The sequence below is a fragment of the Amaranthus tricolor genome, chromosome 14 (genome assembly GCF_026212465.1).
Source record: "Amaranthus tricolor cultivar Red isolate AtriRed21 chromosome 14, ASM2621246v1, whole genome shotgun sequence".
Classification (NCBI taxonomy): domain Eukaryota; kingdom Viridiplantae; phylum Streptophyta; class Magnoliopsida; order Caryophyllales; family Amaranthaceae; genus Amaranthus; species Amaranthus tricolor.
The window spans coordinates 6,052,607-6,074,154 of record NC_080060.1 but is presented as its reverse complement, the minus strand read 5'-3'; the positions used below and the strand labels follow the sequence as shown (position 1 = coordinate 6,074,154).

At 32.5% G+C, this 21,548-nt stretch overlaps 2 protein-coding genes across 2 annotated transcripts; one reads left to right on the top strand and one right to left on the bottom strand.

Annotated features, from left to right (window-relative positions):
• Positions 1-217: 217 nt before the first annotated feature.
• Positions 218-11,243, top strand: LOC130799217 (protein NRT1/ PTR FAMILY 8.1-like). The gene is made up of 11 exons (XM_057662325.1): positions 218-1,351; positions 1,689-1,856; positions 1,948-2,165; positions 2,686-3,200; positions 3,530-4,363; positions 4,593-4,730; positions 7,442-7,471; positions 7,867-7,879; positions 8,273-8,488; positions 9,010-9,392; positions 10,961-11,243. The coding sequence occupies exons 2-11, from the start codon at positions 1,745-1,747 to the stop codon at positions 11,226-11,228; spliced, it is 2,727 nt and encodes a 908-aa protein (XP_057518308.1). The 5' UTR covers positions 218-1,351; positions 1,689-1,744; the 3' UTR covers positions 11,229-11,243.
• Positions 11,244-12,941: 1,698 nt separating this feature from the next.
• On the bottom strand, positions 12,942-19,942 carry LOC130800007 (digalactosyldiacylglycerol synthase 1, chloroplastic-like). Its single transcript, XM_057663331.1, has 7 exons — positions 19,043-19,942; positions 16,691-16,723; positions 16,056-16,143; positions 14,904-15,388; positions 14,555-14,821; positions 14,108-14,457; positions 12,942-13,750 (listed from the first exon to the last, which is right to left on the bottom strand). The coding sequence occupies exons 1-7, from the start codon at positions 19,718-19,720 to the stop codon at positions 13,225-13,227; spliced, it is 2,427 nt and encodes an 808-aa protein (XP_057519314.1). The 5' UTR covers positions 19,721-19,942; the 3' UTR covers positions 12,942-13,224.
• Positions 19,943-21,548: the final 1,606 nt, after the last annotated feature.

The following is a 21,548-nucleotide window of genomic DNA, read 5'->3' as shown; positions in this document are numbered from 1 at the left end:
TGATTCAGAGTTTCAGACCAGTCAATAGTGTAGTTTATTTTTTTATTTTATTTCTGGCTTAGTAGAATTGAAATTTAGGTTTGTACAGTGACGTGAGTGAATAATTCTTACCTTTTTTTATCTAAAGAATTGTTTTTGTTTATTTTCTAATTTAATTAGGTTTGCTTATTGGGTGTGTAATGATATTTCAGTCATTGAGGTTAAATTATTTCAATTTTGGAATTGATTTTTGTCAACTTTGTAATCATGGAATATGCGTTTCCTTATTTCACACGTAATGATTTTCACTAATATTTTAGTGCTTCTATTTTGTTTGCTTTGTACTTCTATCTATCTATTTTGTTTTTTGTTTTTTTTTATTCATCCCTACAAATTAGGTATTAAACAATTAATTCTCTCTATATACCTCTTATATGGTTACTTTGAATTCGAGATTCGCTCAAATATGTCTAATAATAGTCCAAAACCGACATAACTTGCTTTTTTTTTATAATTTAATTTGCGATTCGCGAGGAAATTAGCCAACAATGTGATCCTTCTTCTACATATTTTGTTTTTCTTGATTTGGGGTAGGCTAGAACATCCTACAGACAACGAAAAGAGGGTATAAACTATTAATCCTCTACGTAGTCCTATCACAAGTGTGAAAGAGAAAACATTAGACCACTATCATAAACCCATATACGTACATGTATTTGTTCCTGTAATACACATTGGACGTTCACGTATTATATTCCTGTAGTGACGAATTTTAGATGGGAGCCTATATTAACGATAGGATAATAAAATGATGTGTTGTTTAATGACCCAAATTGGTGATTTAGGTCAACTTTAAGGTGTTTATGCTCCTAATCATCATATCCAATTATACAATTTATACTCTTTGTTATCAAATATCAAATGAGTCAATGGCGCTATCTTGACAGTTGACTCTTATGTGTGAAAATATGTAAATAAGAGTCCAAATGCTACAATTTTTGCAATTATATCGATTATTTCAACATTGTCTGTGGTCTGTGGACCTTATATGGCACACAATTTTATTGTTTTGCTGACGGTATCTTGAGGTGTAATTGCATTATATTGTCGTATCCAAGGTTATCTTTCTGAATGATATTTAATTTTAGAGTTATGACCAACCATTTGATACAGACTATGAGTAGTAATCATTCTTGATTTGTGAACATGCTTAGTGGACTAGTGGAGGATTCACACATGTATTATAAGATATATTCGCCGGACAGAATCAGCACCATATATGGTATCTTCATACTATTTTAAAATCCTTCAACCACCTACCTTGTTCAGGTCTGTGAAGTTGAAGACGCAGAATACGTGTCCTAAACCATCGGTAGTTGTCTTTCCAGAATTTTTTTTTGTGTTTTTATAATTAATTTTATTTATATTTCGTTGGTTTTATGTTATTAGTTATTTGTCTTGTCTATGGCGTGTTATGGGTCTTCAGGTCATTCTTGTTTTTGCCTTTGATAAAGGTACGGTTTGCCGTCACCACACAGCTTATTTGAGCGGGATATACTGTATATGGTGATGATGAATGATTTAATGGTTTTTTGAAAAGATAGTTTATGCTCTTTTGTTTATTAGGCTACTTTATTGTTGTCAAGTGTGTATATCAATTAGTTGCTTTGACTGATCTAAGTACAGCTGAAGCATTTTGCGTTTAACAGTTCATTAGCTCTACTGTAAAGGAAGCACCAATAAGACAATATATATTGTTTCAACGATGATTGAACAAGGAGAGGATTGTTTAGTGAAGGATGGGACTCTTGATCTCCATGGTAATCCAGCTGACAAGAAGAAAACTGGAAATTGGAAGGCCTGCATTTTTATCCTTGGTATGGCTTTCACACTACAAATTCTGGGTGATTTTTTTTTTCTTCAATTGCCAAAACCTGACATTATAAAGCTGTGTTGTAATTCTGTCAGGGAATGAATGCTGTGAAAGGCTGGCATACTATGGAATGAGTACTAATCTTGTCAACTATTTTATCGAACGTTTGCATCAAGGGAATGCTATTGCTGCAGAGAATGTCAGTAATTGGTCAGGCACCTGCTATGTTCTGCCTCTTGTTGGAGCCTTTTTAGCTGATGCTTACTGGGGGAGATATTGGGTTATTGCCGTTTTTTCTATCATTTATGTTATTGTAAGTTTGCTTCAGCTTCCTATATTTTCTCCTTGCATATATATGACTGATGATTTATTTAAAATTAACCTGTAAGTGTCCTGTAATTTGGATTTGAACTTTCTTGTTTGCACCAAGATTTATGAAAGAAAGTTATTTAAGTTTGGGTTTACTTGTAAATTAATCTGGAATATTTACGATCCGTTTGGCTATTGGTGTTTAATGGTGGGAATGGTAATGGAAAGTTGGTGTAACATTGGTTGGGAACTCTCTTGACAAGTTTAATAGTCATGGTTGTTATACTTCAATTATCGCATTGTGTTCACATAATTCATTCGCTTAAAATGGCTCAAAAATTGCCCAAAATCGACCATAATTCCGGTATTTCAATATGTGATTTGCGAGGAGAATTAGTGAATTATGTGATAATGCTTTAAATATGAAGGATTGTTTGGCATGTTCAACTTGTTCAAGGTGTTGTGATGTGAAACACCCTTTTGACTTGAATTAGATTTTCTAATAGAAGTCTAACATGATGTAGGGAATGACTCTCTTGACTCTGTCTGCTTCTTTGACTGCATTAAAGAGTTCAGCAGTACCTACATTTGTAGCTCTTTATTTGATTGCCCTTGGAACGGGAGGTATCAAGCCATGTGTTTCATCTTTCGGCGCAGATCAATTCGATGAAACTGATGACAAAGAAAGGGAAAAGAAAAGTTCGTTTTTCAACTGGTTTTACTTCTCCATCAATGTGGGGGCACTAATTGCTTCCTCAGTTTTGGTTTGGATCCAAACTAATGTCGGTTGGGGATGGGGCTTTGGCATCCCGGCTTTTGCTATGGCTGTAGCTGTTGTATCCTTTTTGTCAGGTTCCCGTCTCTATCGTTTTCAGAAGCCTGGAGGAAGTCCTCTGACTAGGATTGCACAGGTTCTGGTTGCAACCTTCAGAAACTTTAATGTGAAAGTTCCCGATGATGAAACTATGCTATATGAGACAGCTGAGGAAGAATCTAATATCAAAGGAAGCCGTAAACTTGAACATACAAATAAATTTAGGTATGTTTATGTTGGACGTACTTTGCTCAATACTTTGATTCATACTTTCTTGTTGCGGAAAATGGTACTTTCATTCCTTTCGATGAGAAAAGAATCGAGTATAGCACATGACAGGAGAGCCCTTTAACATTAAGTACATCAGTGAGTCCAAACTATACTTTTGTTTCATACCTCCTTATCTCCTTTGATAAGGGTCCAATCTGCCTTTTTTCTACTCTTTTCAGACCTTGATCATGGCTTCTATAGGCAGGATGTATATATGATGATAATGATGATGTAACATTGTGATTTGTATGCATGTGGTCTCTTATGTGAAATTTTAATTTCAGGTGTTTTGACAAAGCGGCAGTGATAGTTGATAATGATGATGACATTAAGGGTACTCTGAACCCATGGAAGCTCTGCACTGTTACCCAAGTTGAAGAACTGAAAGCCATCATCAGAATACTTCCAATTTGGGCAACAGGGATTATATTCTCTGCAGTATACGGTCAAATGAGCACCATGTTTGTACTACAAGGCAATACCATGGACCAACACATAGGCCCAACCTTTAAGATTCCAGCTGCGTCTCTCTCTATATTCGACACCTTGAGTGTCCTCTTCTGGGTACCAGTCTACGACAAATTCATCGTGCCATACGCTAGGAAGGTCACAGGGAATGAACGCGGATTCACTCAACTTCAAAGAATGGGAATTGGACTTGTGATTTCCATCTTCTCTATGGTTATTGCAGGGATATTAGAGGTGTATAGGCTTGATATGGTGAGAAAAAACAACTATTATGATATGAAAACGCTTCCTATCTCTATATTCTGGCAAATTCCGCAGTATTTCCTCATCGGTTGTGCAGAAGTTTTCACTTTTATAGGTCAATTGGAGTTCTTCTATGCTCAGGCACCTGATGCAATGAGAAGTTTATGTTCTGCTCTTAGTCTGACAACCAATGCTTTGGGAAATTACCTTAGTACACTGCTCGTTATAATTGTAACTCATGTTACTACAAGGCATGGAAATTTGGGTTGGATTCCGAATAATCTCAACAGAGGTCACCTTGATTACTTTTTTTGGGTTTTGGCCATACTTAGTGTTTTGAACTTCTTCGTTTATCTTTGGATCTCGAGGTGGTACACATACAAGAAGGCGACAGGACTCACAAAGTAATTAATCTCTTATTACTTCAGAAATGCTTCTGTAAATACTAAAACCATGATTGCATAAGTTGCTAGTTTGCTACATATGTTAGACATTATTTAGTACTTAATTTGGTATTTCATTTTAGCTGAATCAAAGTATTTTCTATAATAAATGTATGTTGCATTATAAATTAAAATATATACATGTCAAAGTTGATTTTTAATGCTTAATACATTTGTTTTATGATTTCAATAGCATTAAGTGCTCTCCCCATTCTGCAATATGGTTGTGGATTTTGTGGGAGAGGAAGGGGGAGGAATTCGTCCGGAAGCGTGGCAAATTTTTTGGTTGCGGGGGAGGGATTAGGTGGCTGTTGAGATGCGGGGTAGTAACGTAAATGTCACATGCAATGCAATATGTTTTCTACTAACATTTATTATGAACGGAGAGAAAATAATATCAGCTACTCTTGTGAGACCGTCGACCTCAAAATAAGAAGTTAATATTCTTATTTTCTCTTTTATTTTAATTTGTATTGAATAAGCTATGTAGCCTATATATCTAATACGTCTCTTGGAGAGAACGTCTCTCACAACAATTTGTGAAGCAATATGCCAATATCGTTACCATTAAGATGGATTTTTGCTATAACCATAGTGTTATTGGAATGAGAGTGAAAGTTAATTTTCAAAAATAATTTATGCTTAATAATTATATCATTCTCATGAGAATAGGCAAGTGTTGTGTTAATTGTATGAGAATAGTTAGTTTGACGTGTTTCAGAAAGCTTCTGTTGCTTGAGAGCAAACATTAGTATTCAAGAAACCGTCTTCCCGTAACCTTTATTCATGTCCTTTTGTTGGAAATGGGTGAAAGTGAAAGATAAACTAAAAACTTATCCCGAAAAATGTTAAATACTCTCTTCAACACGAGATAAAATCCTATTCTCAAATTTTATTTAAAATAATGTGAATTAGTTTATCGGTAAAACAAGGACTTTACAGCCTACACTCCTAGTGTTAGACTATATCTTAAAGTGCATTTGCAATTTGAATATTCATCTATAATATCATATAAATATCACTTATTCTTTATTAAGGAGATTTTAATTATATGGGACCAAACTATTTAAAAAGAAATCCTTTCTGTATAAGAGCGAATTTAAATTTTACTGTTTTTTTAATATTTTTTACTAATATACTTTTGTACGGATCCGTCTCATAATGAAACGGATTCATAGCAATTAGTAAATTAAAGTATTTTTGATTTCTCTCCCTCTTTCTTTTTTTCTTAGTTTTATGATTTTGTTACTATTACACTCAATGACATAATTCATTTTTTTCACAATTTTTCTCTGATTTTGACGATAAATTAATTAATTGACTACTGAATTTGTACTTTGAAGTACCGGAGAATATTGGAGAGAGGAAATTAAATCTTGTTATATGAATTGAGAATCAAATATCTGTCATTACTCTTATTAAGCCCTCAAGACCTCAATTATATTAGGCTAACTAAGCTATGACTTACACATTCAATGATATATTTACCAATTTTCCGAATCAATATGTCTTTTGAGAAACGACTCTCAAAGTTCAACTTAATTTACGAAAACACCTGCTACGTGCACAAATGTTAAAAAAACACTTGCTATAATTTTTAGTAGGCATTGTGAACTAGTTTTAGTAGGCATTTGAACAAGTTTTAGAAGATATTTTTGCATACTGAAGTAGGTGTTTTGAGTAGTTGATGTAGGCTTTTTTAACTAGTTAGAGTAATTACTTTTGCATATTGAAATGAACATATAAACACCTACGGCATATAACAAAAATACCTACAACACATAACAAAAAAACCTACAACAACTTACATTTAATATGATATATACCTACATTATATTTGCATACACTCTACATTCCATATGATAAAAACCTACATTTTATATTAAAAAAAAACATTTCATATGATAAAACCTACATTTAATATGATATATACCTACATTATATATACATACACTCTACATTTTATATGATAAAAACCTACATTTTTATATGATAAAAACCTATATTTTTATATAATAAAAACCTACATTTCATATGACAAAAACCTACATTTTTATATGATAAAAACCTACATTTCATATGATAAAATAATATATTTACAAACTATCTTTTAATATTTTTTAGAATATTTTGTTAATCACAACCTTAAAGTTTAGCATTTTTATGAATTACAACCTCAATGATTATTTTTTGCGAATTACAGCGACTAAAGTATTAAATTTTACAGGTTCAGGTCAAAAACACAGAACTTTGACCACTTAACCTAAAATTCCTACCACAAAAATGGAAATTTTGTATTTTGGTCTGAACCAGCAAACTTTGATAATTTAGTGGCTGTAATTCGCAAAAAGTAAACATTTAGACTATAATTTGCAAAAGTACTATACTTTAAGACTATAATTCACTAATTACTCTTTTAGATTTTTTTAATGTTTATAATTTTGACCTTCATCAAATTTATTATTTAATAAAATAAATATTTACTATCTAAAACTATTATATTTTTCTTAATTCTCACAATTATTTTTTAAATAAACTTCATCAAGTAACGGCCGGAATAGGAGTAATTAGTTTTGCTCATTGGTGTATAATGATGTTTCAGTCATTGAGTTTTAATTATTTTGATTTTGGAATTGATTTTAGTCAACTTTGTAATCATGGAAAATGCGTTTCCTTATTTCATACGTAATGATTTTCTCTCTATTATTTTAGTGCTTCCATTTTACTATTAATTTGCTTTATACTTCTATGTTCTAACTATTTTTTTTTTCTTTGATTCGGAGTACGCTAGAATATACTTAGTTGCAAATGGAAAGAGAGTATTAAATTATTAATCCTCTTTGTAGGCTTATTACAAGGATTATTTTTTCCGGGTGTAATATAATTTGTTAGCTAATTTGCTTTTTATATTTGCGATTCGTTTATATTTGTCCAATAATAGCTCAAAACCGACTATAATTTACTTTTTTCATTTACGAATCGCAATGAGATTAGTAAATCATTTCACACATTGCTTCTACCTATTTTGTTTTTCTTGATTAGGTGTAGACTAGAATATCCAACGAAGAGAGGGTACTAAACTATTAATCCTCTACGTAACATGTCACAAAGGTGAAAGAGAAAACATTCAACCACCTTAATAAACCCATGAATGTTCATGTATTCGTTCTTGTAATACAAACTGGTCGTTCACGCTTTATATTTATATACAGATGGATTTTACATGGGAGCCTATTATTGACGTTGGAATAATAAAATAACATGTTGTTTAATGACCTGAATTGTTGTTTAGTCAATTTTAAGATGTTTATTATCATCATCGTACCCAACATATATATATATATATGAATTGAATTTGAAGTTGTATATACTCTTTTGTTATCAAATGAGTCAATGTTCCTGGCTTGAATAGTATGTGTACTAGTTTTATAGAAGACTTTCTTGACTCTTAGTTGTATTTGCATTAGGTCATTGTCTGTGGTTTGTGGACCTTACTTGCTTGAATAGTATGTGTACTAGTTTTTCTTGACTCTTTGTATATACTCTTTGTTTGTTATGATTGTTAATATCTATATTTCGTTGGTTTATGTTATTGGTTATTTGTCTTGTCTATGGCGTGTTATGGGTCTTTAGGTCATTATTTTTGTTTGTGCCTTTGATAAGGGTATGGTCTTCCGTCATCAACGCTCCCCATGTCGTATCATGTAACTTATTTTAGCAGGATATACTGTGTATGGTGATGGTGATATGCTATAAAGGGAATTTGAAATGATAGTTTAAGATTTTATTTATCAGGCTACTTTGTGTATATCAATTAGTTGGAGGACACAACCAGGGGTAGAGGTAGTTGGAGGCGCCTTATTTATGTTTTAGACTATTGATACTCTTTCGCTGGCATTTGATGGAATGAGTACCAATCTTGTCAGCTATTTCATCGTACGTTTGCATCAAGGGAATGCGACTGCTGCAGAGAATGTTAGTAATTGCTCAGGCACCTGCTACATTCTGCCTCTTTTTGGAGCCTTTTTAGCTGATGCTTACTGGGGTAGATATTGGGTTATTGCCATTTTTTCTATCATTTATGTTATTGTAAGTTTGCTTCAGCTTCCCATATTTTCTCCTTTTATATATATGACTGATCATTTATTTACAATCAACCAGTAAATATCCTGTAATATGGATTTAAACTTTATTATTTGCACCAAGACTCATGAAATAAAGTTATAGAAGTTTGGGTTTTATTGTAAATTGATCTACAACATTTACGACTTGTTTGGTTATCGGTATTAAATGGTGGGAATGGTAATAGAAAATTGGTGTAATTCTGGTTGGAAAATCTCTTGATAAGTTTAATGATCATAGTTGCTCTACTTCAATTATCTAATTTTCTCCATAGAATTCATTCGCTCAAAATGGCTCAAAAAATGTCTAAAACCGGCCATAACTTCTTTATTTCGATTTGCAGTTTTCGAGGAGATTTAGCGAATCATGTGGTATTGCTTTAAATATGAATGATTGATTGGCATGTTCAACTTGTTTGAACTACGTTTTGATGTGGAAACCCTTTTGAATGGAACTGAAATTTCTAATAGAAGTCTAACATGATGTAGGGAATGACTCTCTTGACTCTGTCTGCTTCTTTGACTGCATTAAAGAGTTCAGCAGTACCTACATTTGTAGCTCTTTATTTGATTGCCCTTGGAACGGGAGGTATCAAGCCATGTGTTTCATCTTTTGGTGCAGATCAATTCGATGAAACTGATGACAAAGAAAGGGAAAAGAAAAGTTCGTTTTGCAACTGTTTTTACTTCTCCAACAATGTGGGGGCACTAATGGCTTCCTCAGTTTTGGTTTGGTACCAAACTAATGTCGATTGGGGATGGGGCTTTGGCATCCCGGCTTTTGCTATGGCTGTAGTAGTTGCTTCCTTTGACTACATTAAGGACATGTTCTCTTCGTCTGATCTGATTGGATCTGATCTGAATTTACTAAGGTCTGATCTGATCTGGTCTGATCTGGTCTGATTCAGTCTAATCTGATCTGATCTGATTCAGTCTAATCTGATCTGATCTGGTCTGATCTGATCTGATCTGGTCTGATCTGATCTGGTCTGGTCTGATCTGGTCTGATCTGATCTGAAACTTTTGGATCTGATCTGAATAGTTATAATGATTATTATTTATTTATTTTTAGTATTATTATTATTATTATTATTATTATTATTAGGGAAATTTGTAAAGAAACACCTTTTAAAACCTCTTTTTTTGTAAAGAAACACCTTTTATAATTTTTTTGTAAAAAAACACTTTTTAAGAGACTTTTTTAAAAAAAAAAACACCTTAAATCAGTTTTCGGTGACTTTTGTCAACTTTCCGGCGTTGACTATGCCATTTGTCAACTTTCCGGCGTTGACTTTTATTTTTATTTTTATTTTTATTTTTATTTTTATTTTTTGTAAAAATTTTTATTTTTATTATTATTTTAAAAAAATTTTAAAAAATAAATAATAATAATAATAATGATAAAAATAAAAACAAAAATAAAAAAGTAATAATTTTTTTAAAAATTTTTTAAATTTTTTATTATTATTATTATTTTTTTATTTTTCCTTTTGATTTTATTTTTATTTTATTTTTAATTATTATTATTATTATTATTATTATTATTATTATTTTTAAAAATAATATTAAAAATAAAAATAAAAATAAAAATAAAAACAAAAGTCAACGCCGAAAAGTTGACAAATGGCATAGTCAACGCCGGAAAGTTGACAAAAGTCACCGGAAACTTATTTAAGGTGTTTTTTTTAAAAAAAAGTCTCTTAAAAGATGTTTTTTTACAAAAAAAATTATAAAAGGTGTTTCTTTACAAAAAAGGGTTTTAAAAGGTGTTTCTTTGCAAATTTCCCTTATTATTATTATAATTACTATTATTATTATTATTATTATTTATTATTATTATTATTATGTCTTATTATTAATATTACATACTACATAGTTATAATGATTAATAATAATAATAATAATAATAATATTAATAATAATAATAATAATAATAATAATATAATAATAATAATAATAATAATAATAATAATAATAATAATAATAATAATATTATTATTATTATTATTATTATTATTATTATTATTATTATTATAATAATAATAATAATAATAATAATAATAATAATAATAATAATGGTATGGTTTGATCTGATCTGATCTGGTCTGATCTGGTCTGGTCTGATCTGGTCTGGTCTGGTCTGGTCTGATCTGGTCTGATCTGGTCTGGTCTGATCTGAAACTTTCTGATCTGATCTGAATAGTTCTGATCTGATCTTATCTGATCTGGTCTGATCTGATCTGATCTGATTCCAATAAGAATAAGTAATAAGTTAAAAAAATAAGTTGAAGAGAACACCTTCTAACAAGGGTATGTTCTGCCCTTTTCTTACTCTCTCCAGATCCTGATCATAATTTCTATTGGCGGGATATATGTATGATGATGATGTAATATTTTGATTTGTATGCATGTGGTTTCTTATGTGAAATTTTAATTTTAGGTGTTTTGACAAAGCGACAGTTTTTGTTGCTAATGATGATGACATTAAAGGCACTCCGAACCCATGGAAGCTTTGCACTGTTACCCAAGTTGAAGAACTGAAAGTTATCATTAGAATACTTCCAATTTGGCCAACAGGGATTATTTCCTCTGCTGTATACAATCAAATGAGCACCATGTTTGTAATACAAGGCAATACCATGGACCAACACATAGGCCCAACCTTCAAGATCCCAGCTGCTTCTCTCACTAAAACCATGATTGCATGAGTTGCTAGTATTTATGTATGGTTGATATTGTTTAGTACTCTATTTCATTTTAGCTGAATCAATGTATTTTCTATAAAACATGTATGCAGCATCATATGATTTAAAATTTATACATTTCAAAGTTGATTTACAATGCCTAATACATCTGTTTTCTGATTCTAATTGCTTTAACGACCCATTTGGTAATCGATACTAAATGGTGGGAATAAGAATGATTTGTAGTGTAAATTTTGTGGGAGAAGGAGAAGAATTAATGGAAATGAATGGTAAATTTTTCTAGTCGTGGGGGAAGGGTTAGGTGGTTGTTGAGACGCGGGGGTAGTAACGTAATATCATTAGTGAAAGTATAATGCTATTAAGAGAAAGGTTGCAATGTCTACTATTCGCATCCTTAACTATGACTTTTATTGTACAAGAAATGATGTTGTTTGGAATTCTAAAGCTGCTAAGGTGAATAGCAAGTGAAGCATGAGGATAGGTTTGACATACTTTTCCATGCTAGTGAAGGGTCTTAGCTTTGGTTTTATGTGGATTAAAAGCATTTTTGGTAATTTTTGACTTATAGGTCTTTTTTGTTTTCTAAATGTAGTATGTATGAAAAATTTAAAAGAATAAGTGTATTATAAAAAAAATTCTCAAAATAAGTTTTGGTAAATTTTAATTCTCAATATAAGCTTCAAGAAATTTTTATTTGAAATAAGCATTTTCGTGTCCAAGCCTAAGGTTAGTTATGTTCGTTTGTAACCAACAAGGAACATAGAAGCTAGTTAAAAAAAATTCAAAATTCTTTGTTCGCTGTTACTAACAGCGAACAAAAGGAAGATAATGTCATAGCATTAGAAGGGAACAAAAAAATTAAAACAAAGTTTGTTCGCTGTTAGTTTTATTTTTTTGTTCCTTCCAACTCTATGTCATCATCTCTCTTTTGTTTGGTGTTAGTAACTGCAAATAAAAAATTTTGACTTTTTTTGACCGGTTTCTCTCTTCGCTGTTAGTAACAACGAACACACCTAATCTCAGCTTTGACATAAAGATACTTATTTTGGGAATTAAAATTTTCCAAAGCTTATTGTGAAAAGTTTTTTTTAATAAATTTTACAATTTTTCAGTATATATAGTCTTAGTTTGAACTTTTGTAACTTCCTCTTAAAGGTACCTTGTACTTCTGCATGTGAGCATCTTGTGGAGAAATGACTGCACGTAAGGGCTTGGCCGGTTAGGAATTTTTCCTATGCGGTTATGAATCGAATCGAATATGTTGTAAACTCAAATCGATTTCAACATAAATCGAAAATAAAACGAGCCACCAATTACTTTATGATTAATTTCAGTTTATCAAATGATTATCAAGTTTATCAAACAATTTCAACATATAGTTCTTTTACAATTATTTTGAACCTATGACATTTCATAAAAGGGTATTTGGTAAATGATATTTTAGTTGACTTTTTTGAATGACTTTTGACTTTTAGTTTGTTAGTGATGAAAAAAACAAAAAAACAACTTTTGGTAAATGACTTTTCAGTTCTATTCGGTCAACTAGAAAAACCGACTTTTACGCCAAAATAAATAAGCTAATTTGATTGGCTTTTTACAATGGCTTATGATATGTTGATCCATATTTTCTCTAATAAACAATCAACATCAAATATTTAATTTTATTAAACATCTTCTTAGCAAAAACCACTAACATTATCAGAAACAAGTCAAAAATTGACAAGCAAACAAAAGAGGTTATCAACTATCAGCATATCTTTACAGCCAAAAATTTCGCAGGTACTGTCAAAAATACATGTAGTAGGCAGTATACTGTATATATACTAATATCAGAATTTCCTATACTTGACACCAAACCAAGCCAGATTATTCATGGATGGCAACATGCACAAACAACACAATACCCACCACAAGCCATGGACGAACTCTGCGAACTAATACGATAAACTACTATACACAGTATGCACAGCGTATTCGAACTTCTCCCCGGCTGACTTATTTACCAACCATAGATCGGGTCCTCGACCTGTGGAGGCAATAGATTCAGGTCCTTGCTGTGCTCCTTGCTGTAATTCCGAGACCCTGGTATTGCTCCTGTTGCAAGCCTTAAGAGCTCGCTCCCTGTAAAACAATAGTGAATGAATGCTAATCCTCCATCAACCATATCGGACAAATTGGGCAACGAAACTGATTTTGTGACAGTGTTTTTGTTGGATTTGAGACTGCTTTGATCCGTATTGAGCACTTTTTCAAGATCGGAATATTCCATAAACCTTTCGGTGGCTGCTTCCCAGGAAAGCCGGTATCTTTGCTCAGGGGTGAGTGGTTCCGGCTCCTTCTCTAATGCTTCCTTCACCTTGGCAACAAAGTCTTCAGATGTCTTGTACGTCAAACAGTTAGGAAATGACCTAAAAAACTCGTTAGACGGGTGGTCAGCACACACTACAAATTTCCCCATCGCAAGTGCTTCGGCAGTGGCGGTGCAAAGCACATCACTCACACTAGGGTTTATGAAAACCTTGTATCTGTGACAATTAGATTGAAATCAGGGTTCGAAAAAAATGGTATTATAAAGCAATGTCAACAATAATATTCCCTCCAATTCAGAGGAAATAACCCATTTGCTTCCTAGGTAAATTCACCTCAAATATCCCATTTCTATTTATAGTACCCATTTTATTACCAATTTACCTTTAAAATTCCACTTTAATTTTAAAAAGTACCCATTCTTTTTACCAACGTATCCTTGAAATCACATGTCACCTACTATTTAAAGTGGCCCCTACCCTTTCTTAATATGTTTGTCAAACCAATATGGGACATTAGGTGTGAATTGGAGGGAGTATTAATGTACGTAGATGACAAGAAATAAAAGTGCATACCCATGGAGAGAATCATCAGCATGATCTCTTCCCTTTTGAAAGTTGAGGTTAAGATTCAATTTTTTCGCAGCACTCTGGACCTCGTGAGCATCCTCTCCATTACCAAATACATCCAACTTAAGGATATCAAGCTCATTCTTGTGCTTTGCCAACAAATCTATTAGTTCACGGTATCCCTTCGCCCAAACCATCTTACCCAAGAAATATGCTCCCTTAGAAAAGGCTTGTTCACCAGAAGCCCTCTCAGAAGCCAACTTCTCTCCGATTTCTAGGAATTTCGGATTGACACCATGGACATTACATACAATAGACTTGGGAAGGTCTTGAGTGGCCGCTGAAAGCCTTAGAACCTAAGCCACACTTACAAGCTTTTAGTCTTTTAGCAAAAACAGAATATACTACAGTTAACCAGAAATATGCGCTGAAAACAGGATATTGAAATGTTACCTTGTGACAATGCGCTCTAGCGACAAGGTTATTTATATGCTTCACAAGGAAAGCTTGCATAGCCCCATTCTTCTCTCTTTTTATATACTCCAGATAGTTGGTGTGTACAACACCGACAACATGATTGAATTTATCAGTCCATCGTTTACCATGATGATACCAGTTCAAATGTTCGGGTTCTTCAAGGATAGCAATGTCAGCTTCCTTTGAAGATATAAACTGAGAAGTATCGCCTGTTGGAATTATACTCCGCCTTGATTTCGAAAACTGCAAAGATAGCAGCACGTTAACTCATGGAATAAAATGCTTATCGAAGAAGTCCAAAATGTAACATTAGCAGAAATATTACCTTTCCAGGGTAAAACGATATTTTGAAATCAGATTTGAAACCAACTCTTTCCTCTAGCCAGTTTCGTATATAAAGCTCTTGTTCTTGTGGCGAATTGAATGTTAGTTTGTTCGGGTAAACTAGTTCTTGGTCAGACTTGCAAAGCCATGGAACCAATAGAGTAACCTTCTGCTTTGCAGATTTTGCTAGATATGCTGCACGAAATAAAGGGTTCACTGCTGTTCCCGTCATCCAAGGAAGGCTAGCAGTGGTGACAATGGCAACATGTTGTTTCTTGTCAGATAGGTTATGCTTTGCTAGGTCTGACCAAAAGCCACCATCATAATGATGCCCAGTACTTTGAAGAACACTGGCTATCCTTAAATCGAGTTCATCGTTGATATTATCCCCCTCAATCACAGCAGATTCTCCACCTGAGATCGAGTGCATGAGAAGCTGGTTCCTGCGTTTACTACACAAACTTTCCACTATCTTGTTACATATATCTGCAAGTGCAAAATATTTACAGTCAAATTTTATCTAATGGAGACCAAGATGTTCATTGGAAAAGCTCACAAAAAAAATTCATGAAAAAGCAACAAAACTGGCACCCCTGAGGGATCCCCACTGTAATGTTCATGTTGAAGCCTCAGGTGGAGATGTCGGGATACTGAGATACCCATAAATTCTAATGTTTAAATCAAGTATTTTGTGATTTTCGACAAAAAAATTAGGTAAAACATGATCCTGTAACTTCACAACAACATGGGATTTCATTTTCAGCATGCTTTTTTAGCAAGTCAACTATAATTACTCCTTGTAAGCAAAGTTAGCTTCACTCTGGTATAATATGGGCGAGATGTGACACATCACAGGTTACAGGTTGAATTTTATGACCCTGACAACCCCTTGCAAGACATTATAATATGGAGTCAAAGCGCGACCATAGATCAGTGCTCTATACCTAAAATGACAACAAACTTTTAGTAGACACCAAATGGCAAAATCATGATCCAATACAATAAAGGTGTGTCATAAATTATTGTACAGATAATGAAAACAAACTGGAGACGAAATCTAAGCAATAACAATCCAACATGCACACAAGTAATAATTCATGAATTATTCAAAGATCAATAAATTCTACAATTTAAAAGTTAGGAAATTTTAAACCTTTCCTAACACCAAGTTGATCCAAAAAGGGTTCAGACTGTCTAAAGAAATGTGCCAAGAGTTCAGGTACATCCAGTGGTGGTACATCCTGCAATGAATATGCAACTATGAGTATAAGGAAGTGTGATTGAACTGTAAGGGGTAACAAATAGAACAAACTTAAAGAAAGAGAGCTTGCATTGATCCTAACACTAGCAACAGGATCAAATTGTGTTCACTACTTTACTAGTAAAAACTACAGAATGGCTAAACATAATTAAATGGATAACATGTTTAGACTGTTCGATTCCTCCAGGAGCTCATAGAAAACAATTATCAGAAATGCCCAACAAAATACCACCAAATCAAAGTTTACAAGTTATATTCATTTACTAAAAGGTGACAAACAATACCGCCTAGAATTGATAGTATACAAGTGATCCATGCTAAAACTAAAACATCATACTAAAACATTATAAAACTAAAAATAAAATATTGTGTATAACAAAAAAAACATAACATCGCCTCTATGCGTTTAAGGATCCTTTTAAAATCAGGAGGATCAGTTTATTTAGATATTAAATTTTATGGCAATAAAAAAGAGAACTAAGAAAAGAGAAGGGGGAATGAAAATCATTAGATATAGAAATACCAACCTTGGTATCCTGGGAATCCTGCTGAAATGCTTTCTGCAAGATAAACATTGGAAAATACATTACCTATCAGATAATATGTGATAATCCTTCACGAAATTTCAAGCACAGCTCTCATTGTAAATTCAATGAACCCATCATTGATCATTAGTTCATTACCCCTTCTGCAATTTAAAATCACAAGGAAGCATCTCCTACCAGAAATACTACACTAGGAATTTGAATCACTCAATACATTCAGCATGGGAACATAACATAACCATATCATTTCAAAAAGATTTCCAAGCAGAAAAGCTCAAATGCCAAATCTAGTTGTACAGTTGCGGCATGTTGAAGATAGCAAACAAAACAGAAGAAAGTTGATATACAGTCAATTCTTATACAATCGCATGTTCTAAATACTCTACCAGGCAGCAAACAGGCAATTACTTGATACCAATCATTGTTGCCCAATCGAAAACAATTCCCTACAAAGTTCAAGCTAATTTAACCTCCATATTATAACTTTCCATTTTCCATCACCAAAAAACCCTCCAACAGAAAAATAGAAACGGAACCGAAGATACAATCTGCAAAGAGAAAATTGAATCAGCAAGAATATTGAATTTTTCTACAAATTCTATTCACCTGTCAGAGTATATTATACAGTACTAAAGTTTAAATGATTTATGAGGCCCAACAATTCATGCATGGAGTTCAATAATAGAGCTAATACTTCGTGCTTCCACCATCCTCAGGGCTCGTAGACAACTAGTTCCACAGGTTTCCAACTTTTCTGCCAGTAATACCGTCAATGATCCTGCTCCTAAACAGCAAATTAGTAGTTACACTATTGAGTTTCTTGCTCAAATACCCTTTTCTTCAAAAATTTTGTCAGAGTTACAGATAATAAAACATGTTAAAGAAATGCAAACTTTAGTTCAACTCGGAATCTCATGTCTTTAAGGCTTAAGCAATACCAGTAACTCAAAAATGTAAAAGTGGACATCCCCATTAAACACCTCTACGACACTCAAAGCATAGCCTACTCTCCCTTTCTTCTTAAATCGTCTTTTACATTTCCTCAACTAGTATAGCATAATTTATAAACAAACTAATATTTAAAACCAAACAAACGAAATGACCTTTTCACATTGCCCATCTCATGATAAAAATCCAAGAAGAATATTGTTGACTTTGATTGCCAAGGGTGGGTAATATTAGACATCTCATGGATAAATCATAAATGAGAAAAAAGCAATCCCATGGATAGAAAGGTGCCTCAAACCACAAACAAATGAACCCCATGAATTTTCGAAGCTCCATTACAATTTGCTTAAATTTAAAAAAAATAAATTGTATCAAAATTAATGATTTTCTCTTAGATTTTGGATTATTCATCACAAAAAAAAAAATCATTCTTTTTCTCTCTTTTAAATTTGAAAATCATTGTTAGTCTAATGGTTGAGAGCATTCCCTTTTTAACGCTTGCAACAAAGGTTTGATTCTTACCACCTACATGAAATATTAATTTCCATTTTCCCTCCCCTAAAGAGATTTCTAGCCTAACCAAGAATCAAAAAACCATATTTTAAAACTATTTATTAATCTATTAATCATGAGCGGGATAAAGATTTCCTTTTTACCAAAATAATGAGATAGAATTTTGGTGGTTTTTCAACTACCATTGGGGATGGTCTAATACTAATTAAGTTAACTAACTACTCCCTCATCCCTAAATTTGCAACACTAACAATTGATACCATTGGGGATGGTCTAACATTAACTACTCCCTTTGTCCTCAAGAGATTGTAACACTAACAATTGGCACAAGTTTAAATAACACAAGTATTAAGAAATTGAACGAGATCACTATATTGTGAGGGTGATTAAAATTAAAATTAAAATTAAAAAGTAGACGTGGGAATAAGAATTAAATAAAGTGGAGCACTGCCTATGATATAAAGGTTGCAAAGTTAAAGAGTACAAACAAAAATAGAAAGTGTGGCAACAAAGGAGATACTTCCTCCATTCCATATTACTTGCACCAAATCAACTTTTGCACTATTCATAATTCTATTGTAATTTACATATTTTGGCTATTATACGAGGAAAAAACATAGTCATGTGGGATCATGTTTTATTCGTCTCGTCGCATTTTTTGATAATATCAAATAACTCTAGATATAAATGATCCGATGAACGAATCGGATTGCGCAAAAATATGTTTGGTGGGCGGAGGAAGTATAATATTTCCCCTACAACAAGCTACTATATTATCTTTATGGAGTACACAGAATGCAAAATACCTCCAAAACAGCAAGATGAATATACTGCGAATGAATTTAAAAAATAAGATATGAACGAGAGATATACCAAGCTAGACTTCAATTTCTCCAAAAGCTCACTATTCTTCCATGCACCAAAAATTTCTTCAGGCGATTTCTTGACCTCAAGATCTTTCAATTTAGTCTTCAAAACCCTAATTGGTTCCCAATCCTTGAAAGTTTCATACCCTTGTTCTGTTTCACCTTTACGATCCCATTTGAAATCCCTAAACCTAACCCGTCCTCTTCCACCATTGTCAATCCTCACTTTCTCACCTCCCTCAATCTCCACCTCCTCAACAATAGCATTCTTAATCGCCGATAAATCAATTCGAATACTCGGCCTCGTCGGTCGTCCCCATTTCTCTAAAACCTTCCGACTGAAATCCGGCGATGAATACGCCCTTCGAAACTCTGACAATTTGGGCTGTAACTTCTTCACAAAATCAATTTCAACAGTAGAATTTGATTTAATCGCTGGAACTGAAAAGGGAGAAGCAGAATTGATGAAATTCTCAAGCTCCCTATCAAAGGAAGACGCTAAATTCTTGAAAGAATTAGCCCTATCTTTCATCAATCGAAGATCAGCATCTGCTGAATCTTTAACTTCTCTCCAACCTTTGGAGATGAAAGAAAAAGCACTTGAAGGTGATCCACCAGCGATTGTTGCCGGAGAAGTACCCGTAGTAGAAGAAGAAGTTGCAGCTTGTGGGATGAAATTATTCATGGTGGATTTTCCCTGGATTTTCTCTTATCCCAGAAAGAGAAATCTAGGGTTCTTGATGAATGAATTTCAGTGAAGGTTTTTCAGTAAATGGGGGATTTTGAGAAGAGATAGAAATCTAAACTGAATGGGCGATGGGACGATGGCTCAGAAGAATGGCGGAAATCTTAACGGCTTTCTTTTTATTTTTATTTTTCATTTTCTTTTTCATATTGTATTTGAGATTTGGTCCCACATTTTTGTGAGGTGTAAGCAAGTAAAGCAACTTAGGTAAATTAATGTTAAATTATGTTACTCGGTGTGCCTTGAGATCATTTTTTTAGAGAGACGTTTTTTATGTCCCATTAAAATTTATTGTCTACTTTTATTTTATATTTTTTTATGGGTCGACCTTTATCAGAGATGGTCTCTTAAAAAGATTGTCTTTCACAAGAATTTATGAATCAATGTTGTTGATTACCAATGTGTTCGGTAAATGATTTTTTCATTTGACGTTCTATTATGAATTAATGGTTTGTTTGACCCGTAAAAAAAATAGTTGTTTTTAGCTTTATACTAACTAGATAAGTTAAGCTGTTTAAGGAGATTTTTGATAAAATTATATGTTGTATTTTATTAGAGATAAAATGGATCAATAAGCCAAAAATTATTGAAAAACTAGCTAAATTAGCTTTTTATTTTGACTAAAAAAACATTTTGTCAACTGACAGAAATATCATTTACCATATTTTATTGACATTTTAACTAACCAACAAGTTAAAAGTAAAAGTCAACAAAAAGTCAAATTGAAAAATTATTTGGAACACGTTTTTCAATAATATGTTCAAAATAAATATTTTGCTTTACAAAGAAATTAACATTTTATCTACTACGTAAAAAAGTCAAAAACTTAAAGCTACCACATAAAATATTCCAATTTTCAATTTTATGCAATTAAAGAAATATTGAGAGTCAAAATAATAAATTAAATAAAGTCAAAACAATAAATATAACTAGTAATTGTGGCTATAAAAACATTAGAAGGTTCGTGGACATTTCTTGTTCTAGAATAAACGTGATGGACATTTGATTCTAGTTGTTCATCCAAGCAAAACAAAAGAAAATGAATTTACTTTTTCTGTTCTATTATACTTGCAACGAATAGAATATATCCTGACAGAATATGTCATAACTATTTGCTAGTATTTTAAAATGGAGATAATATTAGTTACTACCCGATCTGTCTCACAACATTTGCCTCTCTTTTCATTTTTAGTTTATCCAATTAAATTTATGTTATTTTTATTCTTGGTCAAGATTTACTCTTATTGATACATTTTTCTCACTAGAATCAGGAAAGGTTCTGAGCATGTCACTACACAAGGCCCCTAAAAATTAAAAGCCTTAATATTATATTGTGTAATATGTATTAAGTGTTTAAAGATACAAAATTAATAGAAAAATAACATTATTTTCAAAATTGCAAATGACTTTCAAATAATTTTTCAATTTTTAATATGTCCATGACTAGAATATTGCAAATTCAATAAGACGGAGAGTTCTGAGTGATGTTAAGTTGGACACGTAGGCAAAGAGATATGTTAGCACGAGGATGTGGAGGGATGAAATGAGATGATTGGGTGTTTATAAATAATGGTGATAGAATATTCTATAAGCTAAAATATTCTTAATGTTAGATGGAGGAGGTCACATAATACATAGGGCCCTTGGAACATTTGTCATTTGCTAACTTGGAAATTGGGATTTGAGCTCCTCTACTTGTCATCATTTCTTTGGTTAGTGTTAACATTTGTGATAGATTGAATTTTTGTTGATTTTCATTCTTTTATTT

Coding starts and splice junctions, on each gene's coding strand:
- LOC130800007 (XM_057663331.1), bottom strand. CDS start 19,720: ATGAATAATTTCATCCCACAAGCTGCAACTTCTTCTTCTACTACGGGT. Junction 16,144..16,690: donor AGGATTCCCAGGATACCAAG/GTTGGTATTTCT, acceptor TATTCATTGCAG/GATGTACCACCACTGGATGT. Junction 15,389..16,055: donor TCAACTTGGTGTTAGGAAAG/GTTTAAAATTTC, acceptor TTGCACTTGCAG/ATATATGTAACAAGATAGTG.
- LOC130799217 (XM_057662325.1), top strand. CDS start 1,745: ATGATTGAACAAGGAGAGGATTGTTTAGTGAAGGATGGGACTCTTGAT. Junction 2,166..2,685: donor TTTCTATCATTTATGTTATT/GTAAGTTTGCTT, acceptor AACATGATGTAG/GGAATGACTCTCTTGACTCT. Junction 4,364..4,592: donor GCGACAGGACTCACAAAGTA/ATTAATCTCTTA, acceptor TGATTTCAATAG/CATTAAGTGCTCTCCCCATT.